The following is a 26294-nucleotide window of genomic DNA, read 5'->3' on the forward strand; positions in this document are numbered from 1 at the left end:
GCACTGGCCTCTCTCCAGCACTTCCCTGTCCCTCTGGAGCTGAGGAGCCCAGAACTGGACACAGGACTCCAGATGAGGCCTCACCAGGGCAGAGTTTCAAGGGGAGCACAACCTCCCTTGACCTGCTGCCCACACTCTGCTTGCTGCCCCCAGGCTGCCATTGGCTCCTTGCCCACGAGGGCACATTGCTGGCTCACATTCAGTTTATTATCCACCAGAACTCCCAGCTCTCTCTCCTGGAGCCGCTCCCCAGCGGTTGGTCGCGCAGGGGCCGCTGGGGCTGCGCCCGCCCCCTCGTGCCGCCACGTCTCGCGCGCCGCAGTGCGCACGCGCCGGGTGGGGTGGGGGGGGGAGCGGCGGCGCGTGCCGGGGCGGGATTGGCCCGCGGCGGTGACGTCACGCGGCAGGCGGAAGTGGGGACGGGGCCGACACCATGCTGCAGCAGGTGAGCCGGGGCGGCGCGGCGGGGCGGGGGGACAGGCGGCAGTGGCATCAGGAAGAGTGTGGGCAGCAGGTTGAGGGAGGTTCTGCTCCCCCTCTGCTCTGCCCTGGTGAGGCCTCAGCTGGAGTCCTGTGTCCAGTTCTGGGCTCCTCAGCTCCAGAGGGACAGGGAAGTGCTGGAGAGAGGCCAGCGCAGGGCCACCAAGATGCTGAGGGAATGCGTGTGAGGAGGAAAGGCTGCGGGCCCTGGGGCTGTTCAGCCTGGAGATGAGAAAGGCGCCCTCATCAACACAAGTACCTAAAGCCTGCCTGTCAGTGGGATGGGGTGACGCTTTTTTCTGTAGTGTAAATTCCACTTAAATACAAGGAGAAACTGCTTTGGTGCTGAGGTGAGGGAGCCCTGGCCCAGGCTGCCCAGGGAGGGTGTGGAGGCTCCTGCTCAGGAGCTTTCCAAACCCACCTGGACATGTTCCTGTGCCCCTGAGCAAGGGGAACCTGCTGTAGCAGGGGGTTGGGCTGGATGAGCTCTCTAGGGCTCTGCCCACCCCACCACTCTGGGATTTGTGTGAGATAATGAACTCTTCAAGAGGAATAAGAATAGAAGACCCAAGGCTGGGCTGTGACATTAACTGCTGGGTGCAGAAAGGAGCCTGGGACACTTGCTGAGAGTTTATGTAGTTTTCACAAAGCACAAATCAAAACATCTGACATTGTGGGGTTTGTATATGATTAAATCTGCACAGGTTCCTTTTGGCCATAAGGTGACACCCTAATACTTGTATGTAATCAGAACTGCCCTCACTTGGAGCTGAGAACAGATTCTTTCTTCTGATGTAACTCTGCATCTGCTCCTCCCTTTAGGACAGTGCTGAAGACATTGAGGATGTGTCTCTCTTTGATGCAGATGATGATGCATCCAGGAGATCCAAAAAGTCAAAAATAAGGTCAGTGGCCAGAGAGTTTCTGGATGAGGTCTTGGCAGAAGCATGAGGATGGGGGAATGGAGGGAAAGGCTGCCATATGGCATTGAAATGTGTAATGGCAAATACTGTCTTTATGTGGCTAGAGGTAAGGGACAGTAACCTCTAGGTAACTGAGAGAGCCAGTCCTAGAAGCTCAGTTGGAATTTGTAGGTCTGTGTTTTTGTCCTTCTGGGTCTCCTCACATTTTGTATGTGTTGTGTTCCCCTTGTGCAAGGGATCTGCACTGACACAACAGCTCCCTGATGGGAGATTCTTGCCCTTGTGAGTGTTGGTTCTGGGCTGGTCCATTGTCTTTTCCCCAGTCTCTGTTCTCAGCTACATTTGGTGCTGCCCCACTGTCTGCCATGGCCTGGCAGAGCTGGTCCAGTCCCTTCCTCACCCTGCCCAAACTCCTGCCACAGAGCAGGTGGTGATCTCATCTCTGGACTGCATGTTTCTGAACTGGAAATGGCCCAAGTCAGAAGGAAGGGCAAGTGTGCAGAGGAGTTTCTCGTTCAGCTCAGGCTGGTGTTTCTTCTCCCAGAACCTTTTTGTATTCACCCCATTAAAACTGACTTACACCAAACACCAGGTAAAATTCCCTGTCCCCTCCCACTCTGAGTTCTGTTTGACTCCAAGCACAGTGTGTTTTCCCCACAATGAGCTTCTAGTCAGTTTATTTCCTCTGTTTTCCCCAGCTGTTGTGCACTGGGTTCATGTTACAGTGCTGATCCTTATCTCAAGAGCTGACAGATCACCTCATCAGTGTCATTTCTCTGAAATTGCTTTGGTCTTGTCTGAAAGAGCTGTGACTGTGCTGTCCTTCATTCCAGGCATCCAGTGGCATCATTTTTCCACTTATTCTTCCGAGTCAGTGCGATAGTTGTCTATCTGCTCTGTGAGCTCTTAACTAGCAGCTTTATTGCCTGCATGGTGACAATTATCCTCCTTTTGTCCTGTGACTTTTGGGCTGTAAAGGTAAGTTCCTCTTCATGCTTTTTGTTATCTTTGTCTTTACATATAGGGAATAATTGAGGAGGGTGATAATCACACCACAAAACAAAGTACCTTTGTTGTTTCTTTGCCACAAAATGCTACCCAAAGTGCCCTCAGGGGCTGTGATGTTCTGCATAGCATCATGAAATAACAAGTCTTCATTCACTGTGTACCTAATTCCTTTCTGAGAATCAAGTGGAGAAGGTACATTAGGTTTTCTTTTGAGGGAGCACAGGCTTCATTATCAGATTGTGTTTGAATCATCAAAACCAGGCCTCATAGTAATTTGGTCTTGTCCTGGATGTTCTAGAGAGTAGATGGCTGGAGACCATATAAAAATGTTTTCCCCATGGTGAGGCAGATGAGCAGCATTGCAACCCAAACTGCTGAGCTGTAGCACGTGGTTTCTTGCAGCAGGAGATAACAAAGCTCTTCACTTTGCTTCTGTTTCAGAACGTCACAGGGAGACTGATGGTTGGCCTTCGCTGGTGGAACCAGGTGGATGATGATGGGAGAAGTCACTGGATATTTGAGGCCAGGAAGGTAAATTCTCCTTTTTTTCCTGTTTTAATTGCTCCTGTTTTGTGAAACCACTATTGATTAGCAATTACACCCATGATGGCAGATTGCACAGGTACACACTGACTTCTAGATGTGGATCTGACCAAGTGCTTGTTTTATTTAGGCTGCTGACTGAGCTCTGGGACTGTGGAATAAGGTTTTGAAACTCTCATACTGTAATTATCTGACTGTGAGTTACCTAAAAGTTGCCCAGAAACTGCAGTACAAGTTTCTCTGTAAAGACTTTATAAAATCAATAGTGGTTGTGAATCATCTGTGTGTAAAGGAAAAATTACCCTGCTTTATGCCTGCAAGTATCAATATTTATTTCTGCCAGTGCTGGGATTAGAGAACTCCTGATTGTCTGGCCAGGCTGGAGCCATGGGCTGAGGGCCATAGGATGAGGTTTAACAAGAGCAGGTGCTGGGTCCTGCCCTTGGGCCTCACCAAGCCCAGGCAGCTCCAGGCTGGGGCACAGGGGCTGGAAACTGCTGCAGGGAAAGGGTGCCAGCAGCTGAACAGGAGCCAGCAGCGTGCCCAGGGGGGCAAGAAGGCCAAGGGCATCCTGGCTGGGATCAGCAGTGGGGTGGCAGCAGGAGCAGGGCAGGGATTGTCCCCTGTGCTGGGCTCTGGGGAGGCTGCAGCTCCAGGGCTGTGTCAGTGCTGGGCCCCTCACTCACTGCCACAGGGACACTGAGGGGCTGCAGCGTGGCCAGAGCTGGGCACTGAGCTGGGGAAGGGGCTGGAGCACAAGGGTGCTGGGGAGGGGCTGAGGGAATGGGGGTGTTGAGCCTGGAGAAGAGGAGGCTGAGGGCAAAGAGGAGGCTGAGGGCAGACAGGAGCACTCTCTGACACGCTCTGACTGGAGGCTCCACAGTGATGTGGGGGTTGGTCTTTTCTCCCAAATAACAAGTGATAGACAAGAGGAAACAGCCTCAAGCTGCCCCAGGGGAGGTTGAGATTGGAGCTGAGGCAGAACTGTTTCCCTGAGAGGGGTGTCAGCTCCTGTGCCAGGCTGCCCAGGGAGCTGGGGCAGTGCCCAGCCCTGGAGGGATCCCAAAGCCCTGGAGCTGAGGTGCTGAGGGCCAGGGGTCAGTGCTGGGCTGGGACTCCATGGTTTTTAATTTCTTTCACAACCACAATGGTTTTAGGATCTATGACTTGGAGGCAGCAAACATTGTTTGTCTGTTTCTAAGCATTGGAACTGACTCAGGCAGCAAATGAGCTGTTTCCCACAGTTAGCCTTGCAGCCTCAGGGATTCCAAAGGGATTTGGTGCTGCTGCTTCCACTGCTTTGGACACAACTGACAAAAGGGTCCTTTGGAAATGTCTTTTGTTGCAGAATGATCATTCTGTGATGTAGGAGTTGATCTCAGAGGCACCCAGTGCTGTTGAGTGGAGGCAAAGACCAGGGGGCTTGTGGCCGTGGTTCGTGGCAATGTGCTCGGTGTGACAGTGCAGGCTGGTCATCTCCATTTCCCTGCTGTTTGTAGGTATCAGCACAAGGAAGTAAAACCTCATCAGAAGCAGAATCTCGCATTTTCTGGTTGGGTCTGATCACCTGTCCCATGATCTGGGTGATATTTGCCTTCAGTGCTCTCTTCTCCTTCAAAGTGAAGTGGCTGGTGAGTGGCCTCTGCTTGCTGGCAGCTCCCGCGGGCTGGGCGCTGCCAGGGCATGAAGGTGTCTCCTCTCTCCCAGGCAGTGGTGGTGATGGGAGTGGTGCTCCAGGGTGCCAACCTCTATGGCTACATCAGGTGTAAAGTTGGCAGTAGAAGGAACCTGACGAGCATGGCCACCAGCTACCTCGGGAAGCAGTTCCTGCGGCGGGTAAGATTTCCAGGGCTTTGCAAACCCTCCAGTTGTGTCTGTTCCTGTCCATCAACTTCCCTACTGTCTGGGCCACGAAAAGAAAGACTGGAAATGTTATTTGTCATTCAGAGGGAACCTTCCCTCTTTGCTGCCTCATATATTTGAGCCCACATAGTAAAGTCATAGAGGAACTCTCTGGATTGCTGGCATCAGGTTCCGTTGGCGTGTCACGAGCTGTTTGCTGGCACCACAGTTACTGAACGTGGCTGATATGTTGGAAACATGAAACACCATGAGTGTGGTGACAGTGGAATGGGTTTGGTAAACTCCTGCCCTTGGATGATGCAGTGCTGAGTGATTCCTTTGGCTGTACCATGGCCTCCTGGGGCTGTGCAGCCACAGCCCCATGTGTCTAGAGGGATGCTGCTCTGCCTCTGGGCCCACTGTGAGCAGTGTGTGGGTCTTGCCTGGAGGGGCTGCTGCTGCCTGTGATGCTCCTTCTCACTCCCAACCAGGCTTTCTCAAGAGATCCTTTTCTGCCCTGGCACTGGGTTTGCTTCTTTCCCTGAGTCTTTGCAGTGTCCCTGTTTCCCCTGCCAGCCTGCAGCTAACCTCTGCTTTTAGCAGGTTTCCTACCCGTGGTGGGCTGTGCTGCACAGCTGGGTGCAGCTGGTCAGGCTGCCACATCTCCACGAGCATTTGCTGAAATTATTATCAGGAGTGTGACCAGAAGCTCCAACACTGAGCTGTTCTATTCAGTCTGTGCCAGACTTGTCCTCTGCATTTGCTTCTGAATGCTCTCTCCAGGGCAGTAGTTAACCAGAGGCCTGGCCCATTCTCAGTCTCTGTCAGAAATGAGTGTCTTGCCCCAGAATCACAGCAGTGACTCACATTGTTCTCCTCTGCTCCTTTTGTTCTTTGTTTTTTTCTTTTCTACCTTTTTCAGACCATGGCAAAAGAGGACCAGCCAGCATCCTGAGTGTGGCAGCAGCCTGCAGCCAGACCAGATTCACAGGAGTGGACAGCAGAGGACATTGTTCTGCCAGTGAGATTTAGGAGCTGCATACCTGAAGTGTGCATTCAAAGAAGTAAATAAATTGTTCAAGACTTCAGGTTATCACTCCTAGCAACTTAGATTTCATTTGCCATTAGCAGCTTGTGTTTCAGTCCTTTCTTTTAGTTTGATTAATTTGAATTCATTCGCCTCAACTTTAAGAATTATCCTGAGGTGGCTCTTGTGCAGGCTTAGAACTGCTGGGTGGATTAAGAGAAAATTGCTGGACATCCTTCTTCAGAAAAACTTTGTGCAGGCTGAGCCCTCTGTTGCCCAAGAACTCCCTCAACTCCAGCAGCTGGTGTCTCCAGTAGTTTCACTTGTGGTGTTTGTGGTTGGGAGTTGTGGCTGCAGCTCATGGGGAGTTCAGGGGCCATTTGTCTCCCATTCTGTCACTGGCATGGCACTGAGGGAGTGCAGTGGAGGACAGCTAAAGGCAACATTGCTGTTGGCTTAGTGGGAAAATGATTGAAGCCTTGTAGAAACTGCAGAGGCTTCTGAGCAGCTTCAGCCTTTTTGTTGATCTGAAGTGTTCTGGGAGATGTGGGTAACACCTCAGACTTTGGGGCAGGGCCCCCTGTCACCTGCAGAGAGCACAGCAGGGAGAAACCAGCTTAGGAGGAAGGTCACAGCAGGATTTTGGAGGCAGTCAGTTGAAGAGTGGTCTGCATCTGACTGATGCTGGTGGAGCAGTGCCCTCTGGGCCATTGGAGCCATAGATCTTTCCCTCAGGCCAGGGGGCTGTGGGCTGATGGGATCTGCAGTTTCCTCACCAACCCCTTGGCCAAAGTCTGCCCAGAGGGGACCCACAGGCTGTGCCAGTCCTTGAGTCCATGCACTGTGCTGGCAAAGCCCTGCTGCCCCACGGGCTGGGTGACAACACACAGGCTGCCAGTGTTGAGTGAGGCTGCAGAACGTGATGTGTTCTGTGTGCAGAGCTGTGTGCAAGGGAGCAGCTCCTTCTCATGTCCTGCTGTTGAAGGTAGATGGTGCTTCCTAAGCAAGGGGTGCTTTGAGCATGGGCTGGGGGATTTGAGGCTCAGAACGTGGTTCCCATTTGACTCACGGCCGTGGTGAACTGTGGTGTTCTGGTATGAGGTTTCTCTCCTGTACTGCAGCAATACAATACTTGGGGGCTGGAGGTTTGTTTAACTCTTTGGATTGACACCTTCCTTTTGTAAATGTGTATTTATAAAATCTTGACATTAAAATAATTCTTTGTTTAACCAGACCAGAAATCCCTTCTGTGATCCCAGGCTGAGCTGTCTGTACACACCATCCTCTCACAACACAGTTCTGACAGGGGTGACCTCCAGCTTAAGTGATGCTGTGTAATGAGCTCCAGCACATCTCACTGCACCCAGAGCCTTGGACTGCAGAGCCCAGTGATGGGACAAGGAGTAACAGGCACAGGCTGGAGCACAGGAAGCTCCACTGGCACAGGAGGAGAAACTCTTCTTGTGCTGAGGTGAGGGAGCCGTGGCCCAGGCTGCCCAGGGAGGGTGTGGAGGCTCCTTCTCAGGAGATTTCCAACCCCACCTGGACACGTTCCTGTGCCCCTGATGGAGGGGAACCTGCTTTAGCAGGGGGTTGGGCTGGAGCAGCTCTGCAGGGCCCTTCCAACCCACCATGCTGGGATTCTGTGGGTCAGTGGGTCTGCTGGAGCAGTGTCTGTGCAGAGCAGAAGTAGCTGTTCTCATGTAAGGCTCAGCTGGAGCAGCCAAGAAGCTCCTTCAGTGGGTGCTTGGAGGGCCCCTGCCCAGGTCCCCACTCACCCCTGGCAGGTGACAGTGGCAGGAACTTCTAGTCCCCATTTCCATGGAAAAGGTGATTTATTTGTAGGGAGTGAATGTAAATGGGCAAGGTGAAGTTGGTGCTGACAGGAAGGTGCTTCCACAGCTGATATGGGATCCTTCTGCCCCTCTCCAGGCATCCCCCTTGTGCCAAGTCTGGCTGTGGCACAGCCACCAGGTAGTTGTTCTAAAATGTGTTGACATTTTTGGACTTCATATTGTTGTGGTTCCATCTGAACCAGCCGTGCAGCCCCTCACTGCCCCTCCCCATCTGCTGACTGATGCCTGTGCAGCAATTCCCCCTCCCAGCCAGCCCCCCAGTTTCTGTACTAGGCATGATGGTCTATGGTGTGGAATAACCCAGTGGCTAGTTGGGGTGGGCTGTCCTGGCCATGCTCCCTCCCAGCTCCTTGTGCACACCCCAGCCACCCCTCAGCCCACTCACTGTTGGGCAGTGTGAGGAGCAGACAGCCGGGATGCAGTGCAGCAATAACCAAAACATCCCTCTGCGACCGACCTTCTCTTCATTGGAAACCCAAACTACAGCCCTGGAGCAGCTCCTAGGGGGAAAATTAACTCTCTCCCAGCTGAAACCAGGGCACATGTTTATCCTCCTGCTGCCAAAGCTTCCCCTAGCCTGCTGGAAAATGGTGCTTTTCTGGAGGCTGCCGTTTGTTTAATCGAAGTCAGAGCATTTATTAGCACATGCCTTTAAATACAATTCTCTCTGCCTTATTTTTAGCCTCTTGGCAAACATTCAGCCTCTTGGCTTCTGAGGAGCTGCTGTTTTACTGTGCTGTGGATCAGACCCAAATCTCTTATCACTGCTGAATTGGGTGTGAGGCCTGGTTGCTGTTCCCTCACTGGCTGGCTGGGGTGTCCTGTGAGGCAGGAGCACGAGCTGCCACACAACCGGGAAATTCTCTGAATGGGCTTTTTTTTTGCCAAGGCAGTTTCTTGAGCATCAGCTATGTCATGCTGGCCCCACCTAAGGCCCCTGTGCCTGAGTGGTGGCTGCACTTTCCAGGGTTGACAGAAGCAGAAACACTTCCAAGAGCAATAAGAATAAACCATGATTCATTCTGAAATAGCAACACATCCCCCAGGTGTTGCAAGTGCAACTGAAAGGTGGGTTTGGAATCCTCCTGGTTTTACAGGCAGAGCCCTTTGGGGCCCTTGAGCACAATGGGGATGGAACAGGCCCTGAGGCACAGTTGCTGTCTGCTCTGGCTGTGCAGACATCCTTCCCGTGTGTCCTGGGCTCTGGTTGCTCTGTGGGTTGCTCCTTGGCAGCAGCTGCCACAGGCCAGCCCTGGTGTGTGCCCCATGGCTGCTGGGTTCTGGTTCCCAGGAGGGCCCTGGTCTGAAGGGCAGAGCACTGATCTTTCTGACCCTAATCTTTAACACAACACTGTGATGCATCCAGCACAAAAGCTTTAGAGTGGTTTTGCCCCCTGGCTGTGACTCCCCTGGCCCCAGGGAAGGGTGAAGGAGGGATGCTGAGTGCACAGGGGTAGCTGGGCCAAAACCAGCCCATGTGTGCTCGAGCCAGCCCATGTGTGCCCAAACCAGCCCATGTGTGTCTGAGCCAGCCCATGTGTGCCCAAACCAGCCCATGTGTGTCTGAGCCAGCCCATGTGTGTCTGAGCCAGCCCATGTGTGCCCAAACCAGCCCATGTGTGTCTGAGCCAGCCCATGTGTGCCCAAACCAGCCCATGTGTGTCTGAGCCAGCCCATGTGTGTCTGAGCCAGCCCATGTGTGCCCAAACCAGCCCATGTGTGTCTGAGCCAGCCCATGTGTGTCTGAGCCAGCCCATGTGTGCCCAAACCAGCCCATGTGTGTCTGAGCCAGCCCATGTGTGTCTGAGCCAGCCCATGTGTGCCCAAACCAGCCCATGTGTGTCTGAGCCAGCCCATGTGTGCCCAAACCAGCCCATGTGTGTCTGAGCCAGCCCATGTGTGTCTGAGCCAGCCCATGTGTGCCCAAACCAGCCCATGTGTGTCTGAGCCAGCCCATGTGTGCCCAAACCAGCCCATGTGTGTCTGAGCCAGCCCATGTGTGTCTGAGCCAGCCCATGTGTGCCCAAACCAGCCCATGTGTGTCTGAGCCAGCCCATGTGTGCCCAAACCAGCCCATGTGTGTCTGAGCCAGCCCATGTGTGCCCAAACCAGCCCATGTGTGTCTGAGCCAGCTGGCTGCGTTGGCTGCCCTTTGGCCTTTGATTCCTTCCTTTGGCACAGGGCTCTGGGCAGCTCCTTGGCCCCGGTTCCCTCCTGTTCCTGGAGTGACGGCACCTGTGGCTGCCTGGGGACGGCCTCAAGCCGTGGGCTGTGTGCTCTGGTGTGTCCCTCAGCTGCAGGAGCAGCCCTGGGGCAGGCCCAGCCCAAGAAGGTTTCTCTGTTTCCTTCTACTTGGTAAAAGCTGTGGGAGCAGTGCTGGGCCCCTCACTCCCTGCCACAGGGACACTGAGGGGCTGCAGCGTGGCCAGAGCCGGGCACTGAGCTGGGGAAGGGGCTGGAGCACAAGGGGCTGGGCAGGGGCTGAGGGAATGGGGGTGTTGAGCCTGGAGGAGGCTGAGGGCAGACAGGAGCCCTCTCTGACACTCCCTGACAGGAGGCTGCAGTGAGCTGGGGGTTGGTCTCTTCTCCCAGGTGACAAGTGACAGGACAAGAGGAAACAGCCTCAAGCTGCCCCAGGGGAGGTTGAGATTGGAGCTGAGGCAGAACTGTTTCCCTGAGAGGGGTGTCAGCCCCTGTGCCAGGCTGCCCAGGGAGCTGGGGCAGTGCCCAGCCCTGGAGGGATCCCAAAGCCCTGGAGCTGAGGTGCTGAGGGCCAGGGGTCAGTGCTGGGCTGGGACTCCATGGTTTTTAATTTCTTTCACAACCACAATGGTTTTAGGATCTATGATTTGGAGGCAGCAAACATTGTCTGTTTCCAAGCATTGGAACTGACTCAGGCAGCAAATGAGCTGTTTCCCACAGTTAGCCTTGCAGCCTCAGGGATTCCAAAGGGATTTGGTGCTGCTGCTTCCACTGCTTTGGACACAACTGACAAAAGGGTCCTTTGGAAATGTCTTTTGTTGCAGAATGATCATTCTGTGATGTAGGAGTTGATCTCAGAGGCACCCAGTGCTGTTGAGTGGAGGCAAAGACCAGGAGGCTTGTGGCCATGGTTGGTGGCAATGTGCTCGGTGTGACAGTGCAGGCTGGTCATCTCCATTCCCTTCTGTTTGTAGGTATCAGCACAAGGAAGTAAAACCTCATCAGAAGCAGAATCTCGCATTTTCTGGTTGGGTCTGATCACCTGTCCCATGATCTGGGTGATATTTGCCTTCAGTGCTCTCTTCTCCTTCAAAGTGAAGTGGCTGGTGAGTGGCCTCTGCTTGCTGGCCCTCAGCCTCCTCTTCTCCAGCCTCAACACCCCCATTCCCTCAGCCCCTGCCCAGCCCCTTGTGCTCCAGCCCCTTCCCCAGCTCTGTGCCCGGCTCTGGCCACGCTGCAGCCCCTCAGTGTCCCTGTGGCAGTGAGTGAGGGGCCCAGCACTGAGCACAGCCCTGGAGCTGCAGCCTGCCCAGGGCCCAGCACAGGGGACAGTCCCTGCCCTGCTCCTGCTGCCACCCCACTGCTGATCCCAGCCAGGCTGCCCTTTGCTTCTTGCCCCCCTGGGCACGCTGCTGGCTCCTGTTCAGCCGCTGGCACCAGCCCCCCCAGGCCCTTTCCCTGCAGCAGTTTCCAGCCCCTCTGCCCCAGCCTGGAGCTGCCTGGGCTTGGTGAGGCCCAAGGGCAGGACCCAGCACTTGCTCTTGTTAAACCTCAGCCCATGGCTCCAGCCTGGCCAGGGCCCTCTGCAGAGCCTTCCTGCCCTCAAGCAGATCTGTGACTTGCTGGGTTCATCTCTGAGCCCTGTGGACTCCTGGAAGCCTCCTTGGCCTGCTGAGTTATCCCTCTCCGTGCTGCCAGGTTGTGCAAGCCTCCTCCTATTTAGTTCATTTTGGGCAAATTCTTTGGATGTTTTTTGTCAGTCACACAGCAATGTTGTAAACAGCTCCATGGTAACCACTGGAGCACATGAGTCACTTCACTGCCACGGGACAGACTCCCTTGCCCTTCCCCACTGTGGTGTTTCCACTTTGAGGGAGGGTTTAGCTGATGAGACGGTTACTCACCGTTTCCTATTGAGGGAACTGATATTGAGTCTGGCCCTTTTGGGACAGTTTGGACAACTTCTGCCCCGTTGGACTGATCCTCTTCCCCCACTTTTCATCTATCCCCCTGCAGTAAGGTTTAAACTCTGTATAAGTTTCTTTTAACTAGTAGCTGGATTCTATTTTGCTTTTGTTGGAGCTCTCTGTCACATCTGGACCCTGTTTCAGAAGGAATGTGAATCACCCACCAAGCTGCCTCCGGGCTGGGGGAAGTTGCACAGCATGGAGAGCCCACTGGGCTGCAGGCACCTGAACCCATCTGCAGGGTTCAACCTCACCTAAAAGGCTTTGGGGATGAGGAAAACACCTGAACAGTTGTTTGCTCAGCCCTGGGGGATGTGAGCCCTTGATTTTTTCTGGTTTAAATCGCAGGGTCCTGCCCAGAGTTTGGTTTAATTAGGGTCTGGGCTGGAGAGGAGGGGATGAGGATCCTGCTTGGGTCCTGCCCTGTCCCCAGCTCAGAGGTGGGAGTCCTCGTGGGTGGGCTGGCTGGTAGCCAGGGCAGGAGAGTGGCACAGGGCTGGGGGCAGGTTGGGGTGCAGTGCCCTTCTCAGGCATCATGGGCTGTGCTTGGGCTGATGCCCCAGAGCTCTCCTGCAGCTGCTGTGAGTGGGACACCCCAAATAGCCTCCGTCTCCCTGCCTCAGCAGAGCAGGATCGGTGACATCCCTGGGGGGTTTCCTCTCTGTTTATGGAGGAATGGGGAGAGTGAGCAGCCTTCTGGGGACATTAAACCAGCCTTTTGGGCCGTGAGCTCCTGGGCAAAGCTTCTTCACCCCCTGGCACCTGGGTTCAAGGGCAGTGTGAGCAAACAGCAGTGCTGGGCTGAGCCTGCCCTCAGGACCCCGACCGCAACAGGCTTCGTCCCTCCCTCTCCCCTCCAAACCCTGTGGCAGCAGAGGGAGCTCTTAGGCTTTTTTTCCCCCTCTCCCTAATTAAACAATGATAAGGAAAAAAAGAGGAGGAAAGGAAAGCTTTCTGGAAGGGCTGGTGGGACACACCCCCGAGGAGCATCCCTGCGATGTGAGGAGTGCCAGGAGCAACCAGCCAGCGTGGCGTGTCCCAGCCAGCGTGGGACCACGGTGGGCAGAGTGTCACCTCCTCAGCATCCCTCTGGGTATCACCCCTGGCCCCAGCCACCTCCTGCACCTCACAGAGGGGTGACAAAGAGGAAAACAATCACCAAACCCACCTCTCCTTCCGCTGGGGATATAACAGGAATGTGATTTCACCGCCCTGGTGTTAAGGGGAGATGTGAGCAACCACTGGAGTTGGAAAAAGTAAGTAAAAGGCAGATTTATTCCCAGCTGGGTGTGTGAGTGGGACCAGCAGCTGCACTGGCTCCTCCAACAGATCTCAGCTGTCCTGAGTTTGGGGAAGAAGCTCTGATTTAAAATAAATGCTTCCTAGGAAGGGATTCGGTGCCAGCAGCAGGTGCCCATCTGCCAGGGGGCACAACACACCCTGCAGCACCCCTGTGGTCCAGCACCCTCCTGGGGCATGGGCTCTGTGTCCCTGGAGCCGTGGTGTGTGCTGGGTTTGGGGTGCAGAGAGGAACTTGAGCACTCTCTGACACTCCCTGACAGGAGGCTGCAGTGAGCTGGGGGTTGATCTCTGCTTCCAAGTAGCAAGTGATAGGACAAGAGGAAACGACCTCAAGTTTCCCCAGGGGAGGCTGAGGTTGGAGCTGGGGCAGAACTGTTTCCCTGAGAGAGTTGTCAGCCCCTGTGCCAGGCTGCCCAGGGAGCTGGGGGAGTGCCCAGCCCTGGATCCCAGAGCTGTGGAGCTGAGGTGCTGAGGGCCCTGGGTTGGTGCTGGGCTGGGCAGGGTGAGGGGAGGGCTGGGACTGCAGCAGCTTCAAGGGCTTTTCTGACTGAAACAGGTCCATGGGTCTATGATACTCAAGTTGAAAAGTCTATTAAAAATGATCATCCAAATGACTGAGAGAGGATTTTACATCTGTGTCCAAGTTTGCAAGCAAATACGGGCATTTGTAGGAAGAGCAGTCATCCTCCAAATATTCCTCCCCCTCTTCCAAGCAGCTCCTGCAGGGAGTGACTGAGGGAACAGCAGGAATGGGATGATCCTGTGAGGAGCTCGGCTGCAGCTGCCTGGTTCCACCTTGACCTCTGCAAATCTGGTTGGGCCAAGGCAGACTTCTTTGGAAGTGAAAACTCCCCGACTTGCTGATGGCCCTTTGCCAAGTGTTGCCCTCGGAGAGCAAAGCGTGAGTAGCCCAGCATGGCAGCAGGGCTCCAGCTTGAAGGTTTGTGCTAAGCTGAGGACTGTGCCTGTCAGTGGACACTGGCAGGAGCAAGCAGGAGAAATTCCATCTCAGCAGCAAGGTGTTGAGGGGCTGGGATGTCCATGGGGTCTGGGACAGGGGAGCTGGCACCCTAGGGCAGACACAAGCGTATCCAACCGTGTTCCTTCATGGGAGCACCACAGAGATTTCACATCAGAGCAGCTCAGCACGCCTGTGGCAAACCTGAGTCAGAAAACCCTCAGCATATGGGTGCCCAGGAAGGACGTGCACCCAGCCTGGATGGAGATCTGGCAGCTCAGAAGCTCCTCTGTGCAGGCAGGGCCTGTGCAGCCCCATCGGTGGCAGAGGGCAGGAGATGCCCAACAGTTTGCTTGGGCCCAAGGAGGATGTGGCAAACACTGGCCATGATGACCAGCTGCCCTGCCCTGTGCTGCTCCCCTCGCTGCACACTCACCCACCCACTGCACCTCGCTTCCTACATGATTGCTCCCAGGGGAACACGGTTTGGGACCAGGCCCACGTCTCTGCCTTGGATACTGCAGTTATGGAGTACACATCACCCAGGGGACACGTGTCCCTTTGGGACCTGGGGAGCTGGGAACCACACTGACCAGGGCTCTGCTGCCACTGCCCCCCTGCAGCAGGCATGCAGACCCTTGCAGCACTTGATAAAACAGACAGAGGCACAACTGGGCACTGCTGGAGCATATCCAGAGCCGGGCACAGAGCTGGGGAAGGGGCTGGAGCACAAGGGTGCTGGGGAGGGGCTGAGGGAATGGGGGTGTTGAGCCTGGAGGAGGCTGAGGGGAGACAGGAGCACTCTCTGCAGCTCCCTGACAGGAGGCTGCAGTGAGCTGGGGGTTGGTCTCTCCAGTACTGAGTGACAGAACAAGAGTAAATGGCCTCAGGGGAGGTTGAGATTGGAGCTGAGAAAGAATATTTTCACTGGGAGGCTTGTCAGCCCCTGTGACAGGCTGCCCAGGAGTCCCCAGCCCTGGAGGGATCCCAAAGCCATGGGGCTGAGGTGCTGAGGGCCAGGGGTTAGTGCTGGGCTGGGCAGGGTGAGGGAGAGCTGGGACTGCAGAAGCTTCAAGGGCTCTTCCAACCCAAACCATTCTGTGATCGTAAGCATCACAGCATGATCCCTGCTGGGGTACCAGGGGTGCAGCCCCCACCCAGCACCCCCTCACTTCCTCAGGGTGCTCTCATACCCTTACACACGTGTATGCACACATAGACACACACATGTGTGCACAGACACACTGGTGTACACACACACACACACACAGAGGTGTGCACACAGACATAGGCACACACGTGTGCAGACAGAAACACAAATGTGTGCACACATATGTGCACATAGACACACACACGTGCAACACATACATGTGCACATACATGTGTGTACACAAACATAGACACTCACATGTGCACACACATATACACATAAACACACCTGTGTGCACACATAGACACAAACACATGTATGCACACATAGACACACGTGCACACATAGACACACGTGCACACACAGACACACACGTGTGCACACACAGACACACACACACGTGTGCACACACAGACACACACGTGTGCACACATAGACACACACACATATGTTGTCCACCTCAGCAGGTTTTTTTTCTCTGCTTGGCTGTGGGTGCTGTGAGTGTTTAAGGAAAGGCCTGGCCCTCACTCTGAGCCACAGGTAGATCCTGGGGAAGGCCCAACAACCCATGGCTGTGGAGCAAAAGCACAACACTTGCCAGGCTGAGTGAGCCCCTGCCTTTTGGCATCCCTGGTAGCTGGGATGGAAGGTGCTGCTGTTCTCATCAGGCACTTTTTCACCATCAAATAACCTTCACTCTGCCCCTCGGTCCCTCAGCCCCTGGGTGCTGCCAAGCATGAGGGGTGTTGTGGCTGTGCCCTGTGCAGCTGTTGTGGATTTGATGTGGATTTCATGGATCCTTGAACTTCAGGGACCGTTTAACTTTTGCTTAGTGATACTCAAAGGTGTGAAGCCCCAGCTGGGGTGGGTAACTGAAGGCACAGCCCAGCTCTGCCTCCTGAGCATCCTCCTTGCAGCCTGGCAGCACCCTCAGACCCTGATATGAGCTCTGCAGCTCAGGTCTCTCCTACTCTAAATATGTATTCGAAGGAAATTCCAACTCAGACCTCTCCTGGCAAAGCTCTCCAGCTCTGCTCCTGTGCTTTGAGCACATGGGACCTCCGACTTACAGCTGCAAATATCTTGTAGTTATACAAAAGGAAGCAGCAGAGCTAATGTGCCTGGGAATTATCCCATGTCCTAAAGCTTTGCTGGGCCTGGAAGCCATCTGTGTGACCCTGCCTGGGGTCAGAGGTGAGACATTCCATTTTTCCTGTGTCATTCTGACTAAAAAGCAAAATACTGGCTGTTGCTCACAGCCCTGTGTGTGTGGCAGAACCCTGTGAGCTGTTTGAACACAGCTCAGCGATGTGAAAGTGTGGCCAGGGAGCAGCCACCCAGCCTGGCAGACACACAGCTGGGGGACATGTCACTGTCCTTCAGGGAAAGGGCAACACAAAATGTTTAACAAGAGCAAGTGCTGGGTCCTGCCCTTGGGCCTCACCAAGCCCAGGCAGCTCCAGGCTGGGGCAGAGGGGCTGGAAACTGCTGCAGGGAAAGGGCCTGGGGGGGTTGGTGCCAGCGGCTGAACGGGAGCCAGCAGCGTGCCCAGGGGGGCAAGAAGCAAAGGGCAGCCTGGCTGGGATCAGCACTGGGGTGGCAGCAGGAGCAGGGCAGGGATTGTGCCCTGTGCTGGGCCCTGGGGAGGCTGCAGCTCCAGGGCTGTGTCAGTGCTGGGCCCCTCACTCACTGCCACAGCGACACTGAGGGGCTGCAGCGTGGCCAGAGCCGGGCACAGAGCTGGGGAAGGGGCTGGAGCACAAGGGGCTGGGGAGGGGCTGAGGGAATGGGGGTGTTGAGCCTGGAGAAGAGGAGGCTGAGGGCAGACAGGAGCCCTCTCTGACACTCCCTGACAGGAGGCTGTGGCTGGGTGGGGGGTTGGACTCTTGTCCCAAGTAACGAGTGATAGGACAAGAGGAAATGGGCTCAAGTTTCCCCAGGGGAGGCTGAGATTGGAGCTGAGGCAGAACTGTTTCCCTGAGAGGGGTGTGAGCCCCTGTGCCAGGCTGCCCAGTGCCCAGCCCTGGAGATGGAGGGATTTCTGTGTAGCCTTTCTGCTCAGATGGGAGACAAGAGGTGGATGTGATGTGGGTCGATGCAGTAAGGCTGTGCCAACTGTCCTGGCTGACAAAGTTCCTCCCTCATCATGATGGGTGCTAGAGTCCTTCTTTAAGACTCCCAAACCTTCTCTTGACTGTCCTTTGGAGAAGGCACTTGCAAAGGTGGAGTGGCCAGACTGGCATTTTCCTCCCCTCTCAAACAAAGCCCAAGCCATGACCAGGACAGTGGGGTGGCTCACGTGGGGTTGTTTCCTACAGTAAACTGGGCAGCGCAAGGAGGAGGGGAGGAAACTGCCCTGCAGAGGCGGCTTGTTTACTGCAGCTCATGCTGCTCACGGACAGGAAAAGTGTCCCTTGGCTTCCCCTAGGCCCTGGCAAGCCAGGAGGTTGTTTTGCTGTCAGGAGAGGCGCTGGGGCTCACTGGGAGACAAGCATTTCCATCGCTCCCATCCCACCCCACGGGGCTGACTCAGATTTCCCGGAGATGCCGTTATCTCGTGCTGCCCGGCGCTCGCTCGGCACCCCTGCAGCAGCTGCCCTCTGCCCTTTCACAGGGCGCTGGAGCCTTCCTGCCTCTGCCACCGTGTGGATGTGTTCCTGTGCTGGGGACACCTTCAAACATGGGGCTCCAGCCCTGCCCTGCAACCAGAGATCTTCATTATGTCCATGCAGCCCAGAGGGGCCTTTTAACCAGAGGAGGAGGAAGAGGAAGGAGGATGATGGCTGGGGGAAAGGGGGATTTTTAGAACTGTGGATGTCATCAGCTGGACTCCCTTGGTTTGCATATTTCTCTAATCATGAGACAAGATCTCCAGGTTTTAGTCACAGCTTCAGTATCAGCCCTTTCTAAGGAACTGGGCTGTCTCAGCTCCTTGCCTCAGTTTCCCCAAACAGGGCTATCAGTGTACTCACACGAGTACTTTCACAAGGACAATGTCGTGCTGTGGGCATTGTCACTGGGCTTTCCCTCTGTCTGGACCCCTGGACCACAGCAGCATCCCAGCACAGCCATTTCCTCACCTATGAGCCCACTTGAGTGATGCTAAAGGCCCCAGCCCAGGTGATGAAGGACTCAGAGGTACTTCCATAGCTGTTTCCTTGCCAGATCCCTCTTGCTGTGCACAGAATGAGCCCCTCTGACTATAACCAATAAACTCTGGAAACTGTTCTGTCTCCTTTGTGCATTGCAATGGCATCTGGGAAGGGCCAGAGCTGGGGTAAGGAAGGTGGTCCTGGGTCAGGCTGCCTGACAGACCCAGCTCTGTGGGGATGGGGCTCTGGTGTAAATGATGTGGCTGAGTTTGGGCAGGATAGATTGGACCTGTGTCACAGCAGCAATGCCTTTGGCTTCCTACCCTGCTGGAGGCTGCAATGGCTCAGCTCCTCTCCTTGGTGCTTTTTTCAGCTCAAGGCTGGAGTGTCTCCTCCCAGGGCAGGGAGTTCTCCAAGAGGAAGCCATTATTAATTTCCAGGAATGTTTGAACCAGAGAAAGCTCCTGGGAGCCTCTTAACACCTGATGTCAATGTGTGTCCTTGGTACCACAGCCCTGGTGTTGCAAGGGACCAATGAGCCCTTCTGCATCGCTGCCTGCTGCTGCCAAGCAGCCCCAGGCTGGGCTCATGCCCAAAGGGCTGGAGGCAGTAGCTCCCTCCCAAAGGGGCCAGAGGCAGGGCTGCACATCACCACCTCCCCCAGGATGGGCTGTCCCAGGGCAGGGCCTGCTCAAGCCACAGACAGTTTCCAAGAGTGAAGATAAACGCCCTTGATGGAAACCTGTTCCCGGAACTCCTCCACTTCCCCTTACATCGGCACAAAAGGTTCCTGTGCTGTGGCATCTCACTGTATGAACCTGCTCCCTCCTACTTTCACCAGTACATTCTTGCAGGACTGAGACCTGTGTTTGGCTGCCATCACATCTCATCTCCACAGCTCCTTTGGCTGCTCCTGATGAGAGCTGTTTCCTTCATCCACCTCTCTATCGTCTCTCTGAGGTGGGGGACCCGTGTCCATGGTGCAAGTGACTCGTGGCTTTTTCAGGTGAAATAACATGGTCCTCTGTTCTTATCCCTTTACCTTCCCTCTCCCCTTTTCCCCTGGTTTGAAGGGAGCTGGGTACACCCACTAGCCCTTCTCCCCCCTGTCTCTGCTCCCTCCAGCACGGGGCTGGGACACATTGGGGTTGTGGCAGCAGAAGGAGTGACCTCAGTGCTGAAGCTCCTGGCTCAGGAGCAGGGCCCTGCCCGGTGGCTGTTTGCCAAATGCCTCTCTATTTACGATGCTCCATGAAAACAGTTACTGTCCCTACCGAGGAGGCTCAGCTGTGGGACACCCAGGCTGCCTGCTGCTGGCTGGGGAGAGGGATGGAGGTGCCAAGTCACGCCCAGGCCCTGGGCACGGCTCGTGGAGCCCCAGAACACTGCCTGTGCCATGAGAGGGGCTGCTCCAGAGTGACCAGCCCTGCTCCCTGGGCTGCTCCGGGGTGAATCGCTGGGCTCAGCTGCATTTGCTGGTTTCTGCCTGCTGTCATCTTGACTGCATCCTCCCTGTCTCACCACACCTTCTCCCTAGGTGCCTTTATCTCCCATCCCGGGCGTTCCCATCCTGCTCTCTGGCTGCAGTCCTCAGTGCTGCAATTAGTAAAATCTGGTGCTAAATAAGAACATGGAACCATAGAATTGCTTTGGCTGGAAAAGCCCGTGAAGCTGCTGCAGTCCCAGCCCTCCCCTCACCGTGCCCAGCCCAGCACTGACCCACAGCCCTCAGCACCTCAGCTCCACAGCTTCGGCCTCCAGGGCTGGGGACTCCCCCCAGCTCCCTGGGCAGCCTGGCACAGGGGCTGACACCCCTCTCAGGGACAGTTCTGCCTCAGCTCCAATCAGACAGCCAACAGCTCCAGCCAGATCGCCCCCACAGCCCACTCCCTCGAGGAGAAGCAGCAGCAGGAGGGCTGGGTGGATTCTCCCCACGCTGTCCCGCAGGGAGGGCTCTGCTCAAAGCCACCTCCTGGTCCCGGTGACAACCTCGTGCCCCACGCACAGACAGCTGTGCTGTAGCTGTGGCTGAGGGCTGTGGGTTAGTGATGGGCTTGGCAGTGCTGGGGTGTCATGGTTTAGGCCCTTCAGGGAACAAAGACCACGATTAGCCTTGAGTACCGAAGTGGCTGAGAATTGCCCAAAGGCAGGGAGAGCTTAATTGCCCCTCAAGGTTCAGGACAAAACAGAGCAGGCCACTCGGTTTGGGGAAGAAAACAGAGAATAATTTAATGCAACATCAACTAAAACATAACCATAAACCCCAAAACATGACCAAAATAAACCAACACAGAGTGGTACAACAATGAAGAGTCCGACCAGCCCTTTCAGGACACCTTCTCCCCACCCCTCCCCTCTTCCCGGGCTCAGAGCCCTGATCCCGGGGTTTTTACCCCGTCCCACCCTGCACAGCTCAGGGCACAGGCAGTGGGGGTTTCAGTCAGCCTGTTCCCCATAGTTTCGGCTGTTTGTCCCTCCTCAGGACAGGTGACTCCGCACCCACCCTCCCTGCAAGCCCGTGGGGTGCCTCACACTCACACACAGCCCTGCCCGGGGCTCCCACGCGCACTGAGCCCAAAGGCTGCAGCTCCTCTCTGCCTCTCGTGTGGGGCTGCTCTGCGGCTCTCCAGCACGGCCTGGGCCATGGCCCCTCTCCTCACACAGTCTCTGCCCGTCCGGGCTCACTCACACGGAGCTGCTGGTGGCTCTCAGCCCTGCCATGGCCCTGCATGGCTTGCAGGGGCACAGCTGCGTTCTCACCACGGCTTGCACAGGGGTCTCTGCTCTGCTGCTCCTCCTTCCTTCCTCCTGCTCTGCCTGTGGGGCCCACATGGTCACCTCCATCTTGTGTCACTCCTACAGCTCCTGCCAGCACTTCACATTCCCATCCCCTAAACAGTGCTGGCAGAGGCGGCAGGTTGGCCCAGCCGGGCCGGAGGTGGGTGTGAGCCCAGGAGCCGGGGGAGAGCCCAAAAACTCTTTACTGGGCCTTCACTGCAGCCCCCTCCCCCTGGTACCAAGCAAAAGCTGCTCCTTGCTAAACCAGAACATAGGGGAATGGTTGGACTCCAGGAGCTTAAAGGTCTTGACCAGCCCTAATGATTCTGTGATGAAACCAAAAATAAAAGAGCAAGATCCCCTCTCTTCCCTGAGGCTGGGCTGAGCACAGCCCCGGCTTTCACCTGTGGCAAGGGATGATCAGCAGCAAATCCATCCCAGGGACAGCACAGATGCCTGGCAGCATCCCACAACAGCATCCCATGATGACAGCATCCCACAGTGAGACCATCCCATGACAGTGTCCCACAACAGTATCCTATGACGACACCATTCCATGACAACAGTGTCCCACGACAGCATACCCCAGCACCACAGACTGCAGCCGCCTTCAGCAGCAGCTGGCCTTTGTGCCAGGAGTCATAGCCTCTCCTCCCAGCACAGACACGACCCAGGACAAGTCCAGAGATCTTAGGAACTGCTGTAGCATTTCCCAGCAGCAGTTCTCCCCCAGCTAAGGGCAGGCTTTGACACTGCTGGTAACCAAGAACACTGTGAGGACAAGAAGGCATTTAAAGTGATTTTCTTCCTGGAAAAGGAATTTCTCTCCTTTCTCTCTTTTGGGTTTTATTTTTTGTTATTATTAAAGGTCATGAAATGAGTTCTGGGCAAAGCACCTGGGATTCATGCAATGCCTCAGCCAAAACTAGCTCTTTATTCTGTGTCTGATGAGCAGCTTCTGGTTAACACTGAGTTTAACGTGGCCAGAGCCGGGCACAGAGCTGGGGAAGGGGCTGGAGCACAAGGGGCTGGGGAGGGGCTGAGGGAATGGGGGTGTTGAGCCTGGAGAAGAGGAGGCTGAGGGCAGACAGGAGCACTCTCTGGCACTCCCTGACAGGAGGCTGCAGGGAGCTGGGGAGAGGTCTCTGCTCCCAGGTAACAAGTGACAGGACAAGAGGCAATGGCCTCAAGTTGTAACAATTTCAATCTCCCATTTAAATTAGATGCTAGGCAGAACTGTTTCCCTGAGAGAGGTGTCAGCCCCTGTGCCAGGCTGCCCAGGGAGCTGGGGGAGTCCCAGCCGTGGAGCTGAGGTGCTGAGGGCTGTGGGTCGGTGCTGGGCTGGGCAGGGTGAGGGGAGGGCTGGGACTCCATGGGCTTAAAGGGCTTTGCCAACCAAAACAATTCAGTGATTCTATGAATGGGAATCCCATCTTTCTGTGAGCCAAAGGAATGAGCTGTGTCAGCACCGCATGGAGTGGCATCGCGCCCTGGGCACGGGCTCGTCACATACAAGGCTTTGGGTTTCTGAGGCATTTTCGCCTCAGATCTCATTTTTGGCTGTACTAATGTTAATTAATTTCTGCTGTTAATTAAACTTCCCAATCTGTTAACAAAATAGAGTGTGTGTGGATGGAGTAAGGGTTCAACTCCAGCTCCTCAGACGCCCCGGTGAGTCAGTAGCTGCTGCGTGGACTCACTCAGTTGCCCGTGGGGCAGTGGTTACCAGGGGCTGGTGACCTGCTCCAGGGCACACATGGGGCCAGCTGGGCCTTTAGACATTTCCATGGTGTTTCTTCGTGTGGGCTGGATGTGGGTATTTTGTTTACATCATGGGAAGGATGATGCCAGCTGAACTGTGTGTGAGATGTAGGCTGCAGGGACAGAATCACAAGGGGAGCAGCACTGAAGTGGCCAGGAGGACTTTATCCAGCCAAGACATGCAGTTTCTGGAGAGCTGGTGTGAGAGGAGGATGGTGACATGGTACCACCATGGCACAGGACTTGACAGCTGACCCCCATAATTCATGTACTTGGGGGGAGGTGGCCAGGGGAGCAAAGAAACATTTGGGGACACAGATGAGCCTGCACAAGGGCAATGTATAGGAGTGACTGGAGGCATGAGCTCTAAGTGCACCGAGTGCCTGCCTCTTCCCCAGTAGCTTTAAAACCACATAGCCAATTCAGCTGAAAGTCATGAAAGAAGGAGAAATCCCCCATGAGCTTAAGAATCCTCTTCCAGGTGTGTGCAACATGGTGGCTGAGTGTTCTGGTTTGGCAAGGAGCAGCTTTTGCTTGGTAACAGGGGGAGGGGGTTGCAGTGCAGACCTGGTAGAGTTTGCAGACTCTGTCCCGGCTCCTGGGTTCACACACACCTCTGGCCTGGCTGGGCCAACCTGCCACCTCTGCCAGCACTGTTTGGGGATGGGAATTTGAAGTGCTGGCAGGAGGTGTGAGAGTGACACAAGATGTAGGTGACCACGCATGGAGCAAAGCTCAGCAAAAGTGAGAGGACTGTCTGAATCACCAGAGACTGTGCTGCCATTCAGTGAGAGCTGGACAGGCTGAGAGTTGGGCAGAGAGGAACCTGCTGAGGGTCACCAAGGACCAGGGCAGAGTCCTGCACCTGGGGAGGAACAACCCCCTGCACCAGCACAGGCTGGGGGTGACCTGCTGGAGAGCAGCTCCAGGAGAGAGACCATGAGCCAGCCAATGGCATTCTGGGGGCATCAAGAAGAGTGTGGGCTGTAGGTTGAGGGAGGTTCCCCTGCCCCTCTGTTCTGCCCTGCTGATGCCTCATCTGGAGTCCTGCACACACAACCCCCACCATTCTGGAGTTCTGTCTTCTTTACAATGCATGACTGCAACCTGCCTGATGCTATTGGGAATGAGGAAGCTCTGTGTGAGGTGTCTAATACCCAAAGCCAGTCTAGTGCTATCAGTCAGACTCATCCTGACTGCAAGGCCCCTTGGAGCAGTGTGAAGCTGGAGGGTGCATGAGGCAGTGGAGAGTGGCCAGACTATAATATCTCCATAGTTTCAGCATGTGTGTTGGCAGCAGAGCAGCTTCTCACAATCTGTGCCCAGTCTGAGTATCTATGAGGAAAAAAAAAGGAAAAATACTGTTTTGGCCACTTGTGAATATATAATTGCTGTACCCCCCCTCCTGTCTCTGCAGTGAAAAACATGGATGCTTTTTTAAAGAAGAACCTGGAGCCCTCGGAGCAGGACATGTTTGACCAGTTGACACAGATGGAAGCACCTTCTGTCAGCACCTCCAGGAGCCTGCACAAAGGTAAGGGCTGCTTGGGGCTGCCCTGTGCCAGGGGGATGGGCAGGTGGCTGCCTTGGGCACTGTAAAGTGGACAGAGCTGGAAGATGCCTATGTGTGCACCTCCAGCCTCCACACCCTCCCTGGGCAGCCTGGGCCACGGCTCCCTCACCTCACACCAAAGGACTTTCTCCTCCTGTGCCACTGGAGCTGCCTGTGCTCCAGCCTGTGCCTGTTACCCCTTGTCCTGTCACTGGCCACCACACAACAAACACTGGCCCCATCCTCTCCACACCCACCCTTAAGGGACTGATCAGCATGGATAAGGGCCCCTCTCAGCCTTCTCATCTCCAGGCTGAACAGCCCCAGGGCTGCAGCCTTTGCTCCTCACACACGTTCCAGCCCCTCGGCATCTTGATGTCCCTGCACTGGCCTCTCTCCAGCATTCCCCTGTCCCTCTGGAGCTGGGGAGCCCAGAACTGGACCCAGGACTCCAGATGAGGCCTCAGCAGGGCAGAGATCAATTGTTTTTCATCGGCACTTGTCTGACTCCACAGCTCTGTGGGCTGGGGCTCAGGGAGGGCTCAGGCTGTCCCAAAGCCAAACAACTTGTTGAGGTGCAGCCCCACTCCAGACACCTCGAGGTGGGTGGGACTGGTTCCTTGCCAACCACTTATTTCCCCTGGTCCCTCCAGCCCTGTCAATGCATCAGCCTTTAGATGCTTCTGTTGGCACCCAGGTAGAAGGGCTGTAGAAATGCTGCTACAGGGAAAGGATGCTCTTGGCGGCTCTGCAAGTTTTCCCATGGTGATGTTGAGCTGCATTACAGCCCTGTTCCATGGGTGGAGAACCTGGCTGCTGCATTTGCAGCTTTTATTTTGTTGACTTGCTTTGCCCAAGGGATGAGGTGTGTTTCTTGGGGAGTTGCTTTTTACTCTGACCCGTCAGTTTTGCTGGGGTCACCAGCCAGCAGTGTTGGAGGAGCCAAATGGTGTGTGCTGCAGACAGATAGATGTGTGTGTTACACACTTGGAGCCCTGCCCAAGGGAACATGGGAAGCAGATGTTGGCTGAGTGACCTGCTGGATGAGCCCTGGGCCCTCGGTTCCCCTGGTGCCTCTCTGGCCTGGCTGGGACTGAGCTGGGGATGGGACCTCAGCGGAGGCTCGGGTGAGTTCAGCACAGCCAGCCTTGGCTTGTTCAGCTGGGAGGACTGGCTACTCGTTTTAAAAGTTCCTATAGCAGAAAAAGCAGAGCCAAAAGTCATGTTAAATGATACCTGGAGCATGACCAAGAGATTGAGAACTTCTGACCTCTTTTCTGCATTCTTATGGAAGCCTGGAGGCTGCTCTGAGTTATCCTGCAGTGGCCAGGGGCCAGATGGAGCTAGCTGGGGTGTTGAGCGCTCCTCTGGTAGCCTGTCCTGCCCATCCAGACCCATCCCCACTCATCAGACATCACTTGAGACCAACATCAGCTACCTGGATTTAGAAGCTGGCCTCTGGCCTTTCTCCTACCCACAGAACAGGACAAAAGTTGAAGGTTTGAGGTGAATCTTCAGATGTTTTAGCTTCAGACCCAAAGAAAGACCTAAATGGATGAAATCCTTGTCTGGGCTCCACAAACCTCCTAGAACACAAAAGACTCTAAAGAAACATGAGGAAAAACTTGTTCCCTGTTGAGGTGAGGGAGCACTGGCATGGGCTGCCCAGATGGGCTGTGGAGTCCCCTTCTCTGGAGACATTCAAACCCCCTGGGTGAGTTCCTGTGTGCCCTGCTCTAGGTGGTGCTGCTCTGGCAGGGGGGTTGCACTGGATGAGCTTTCCAGGTCCCTTCCAGCCCTTGAGAGATTCTGTGACTCTGTGACTTCCACTGGTAAAGGCACATGGGATATCT

The 26294-nt window shown here is 55.2% G+C and overlaps 2 protein-coding genes across 2 annotated transcripts in view; both read left to right on the forward strand.

Moving 5' to 3' along the window:
• The first annotated feature begins 409 nt into the window (after positions 1–409).
• LOC104550904 (Golgi apparatus membrane protein TVP23 homolog B) lies at positions 410–7064 on the forward strand. Its single transcript, XM_062011072.1, has 7 exons — positions 410–445; positions 1303–1385; positions 2237–2381; positions 2853–2942; positions 4454–4585; positions 4662–4790; positions 5719–7064. The coding sequence occupies exons 1-7, from the start codon at positions 434–436 to the stop codon at positions 5749–5751; spliced, it is 624 nt and encodes a 207-aa protein (XP_061867056.1). The 5' UTR covers positions 410–433; the 3' UTR covers positions 5752–7064.
• Positions 7065–12867: 5803 nt separating this feature from the next.
• The window catches only part of LOC133627209 (CMT1A duplicated region transcript 4 protein homolog), a 36257-nt gene continuing 22830 nt past the window's right edge, over positions 12868–26294 (forward strand). Inside the window, exons 1-3 of the mRNA XM_062011129.1 lie at positions 12868–13104; positions 13867–14051; positions 24307–24415. Coding sequence (XP_061867113.1) covers positions 24315–24415 — 101 coding nt within the window. The 5' untranslated portion in view covers positions 12868–13104; positions 13867–14051; positions 24307–24314. The remainder of the gene's footprint in view (positions 13105–13866; positions 14052–24306; positions 24416–26294) is intronic.

Source organism: Colius striatus, chromosome 18 (assembly GCF_028858725.1).
Source record: "Colius striatus isolate bColStr4 chromosome 18, bColStr4.1.hap1, whole genome shotgun sequence".
Taxonomy (NCBI): domain Eukaryota; kingdom Metazoa; phylum Chordata; class Aves; order Coliiformes; family Coliidae; genus Colius; species Colius striatus.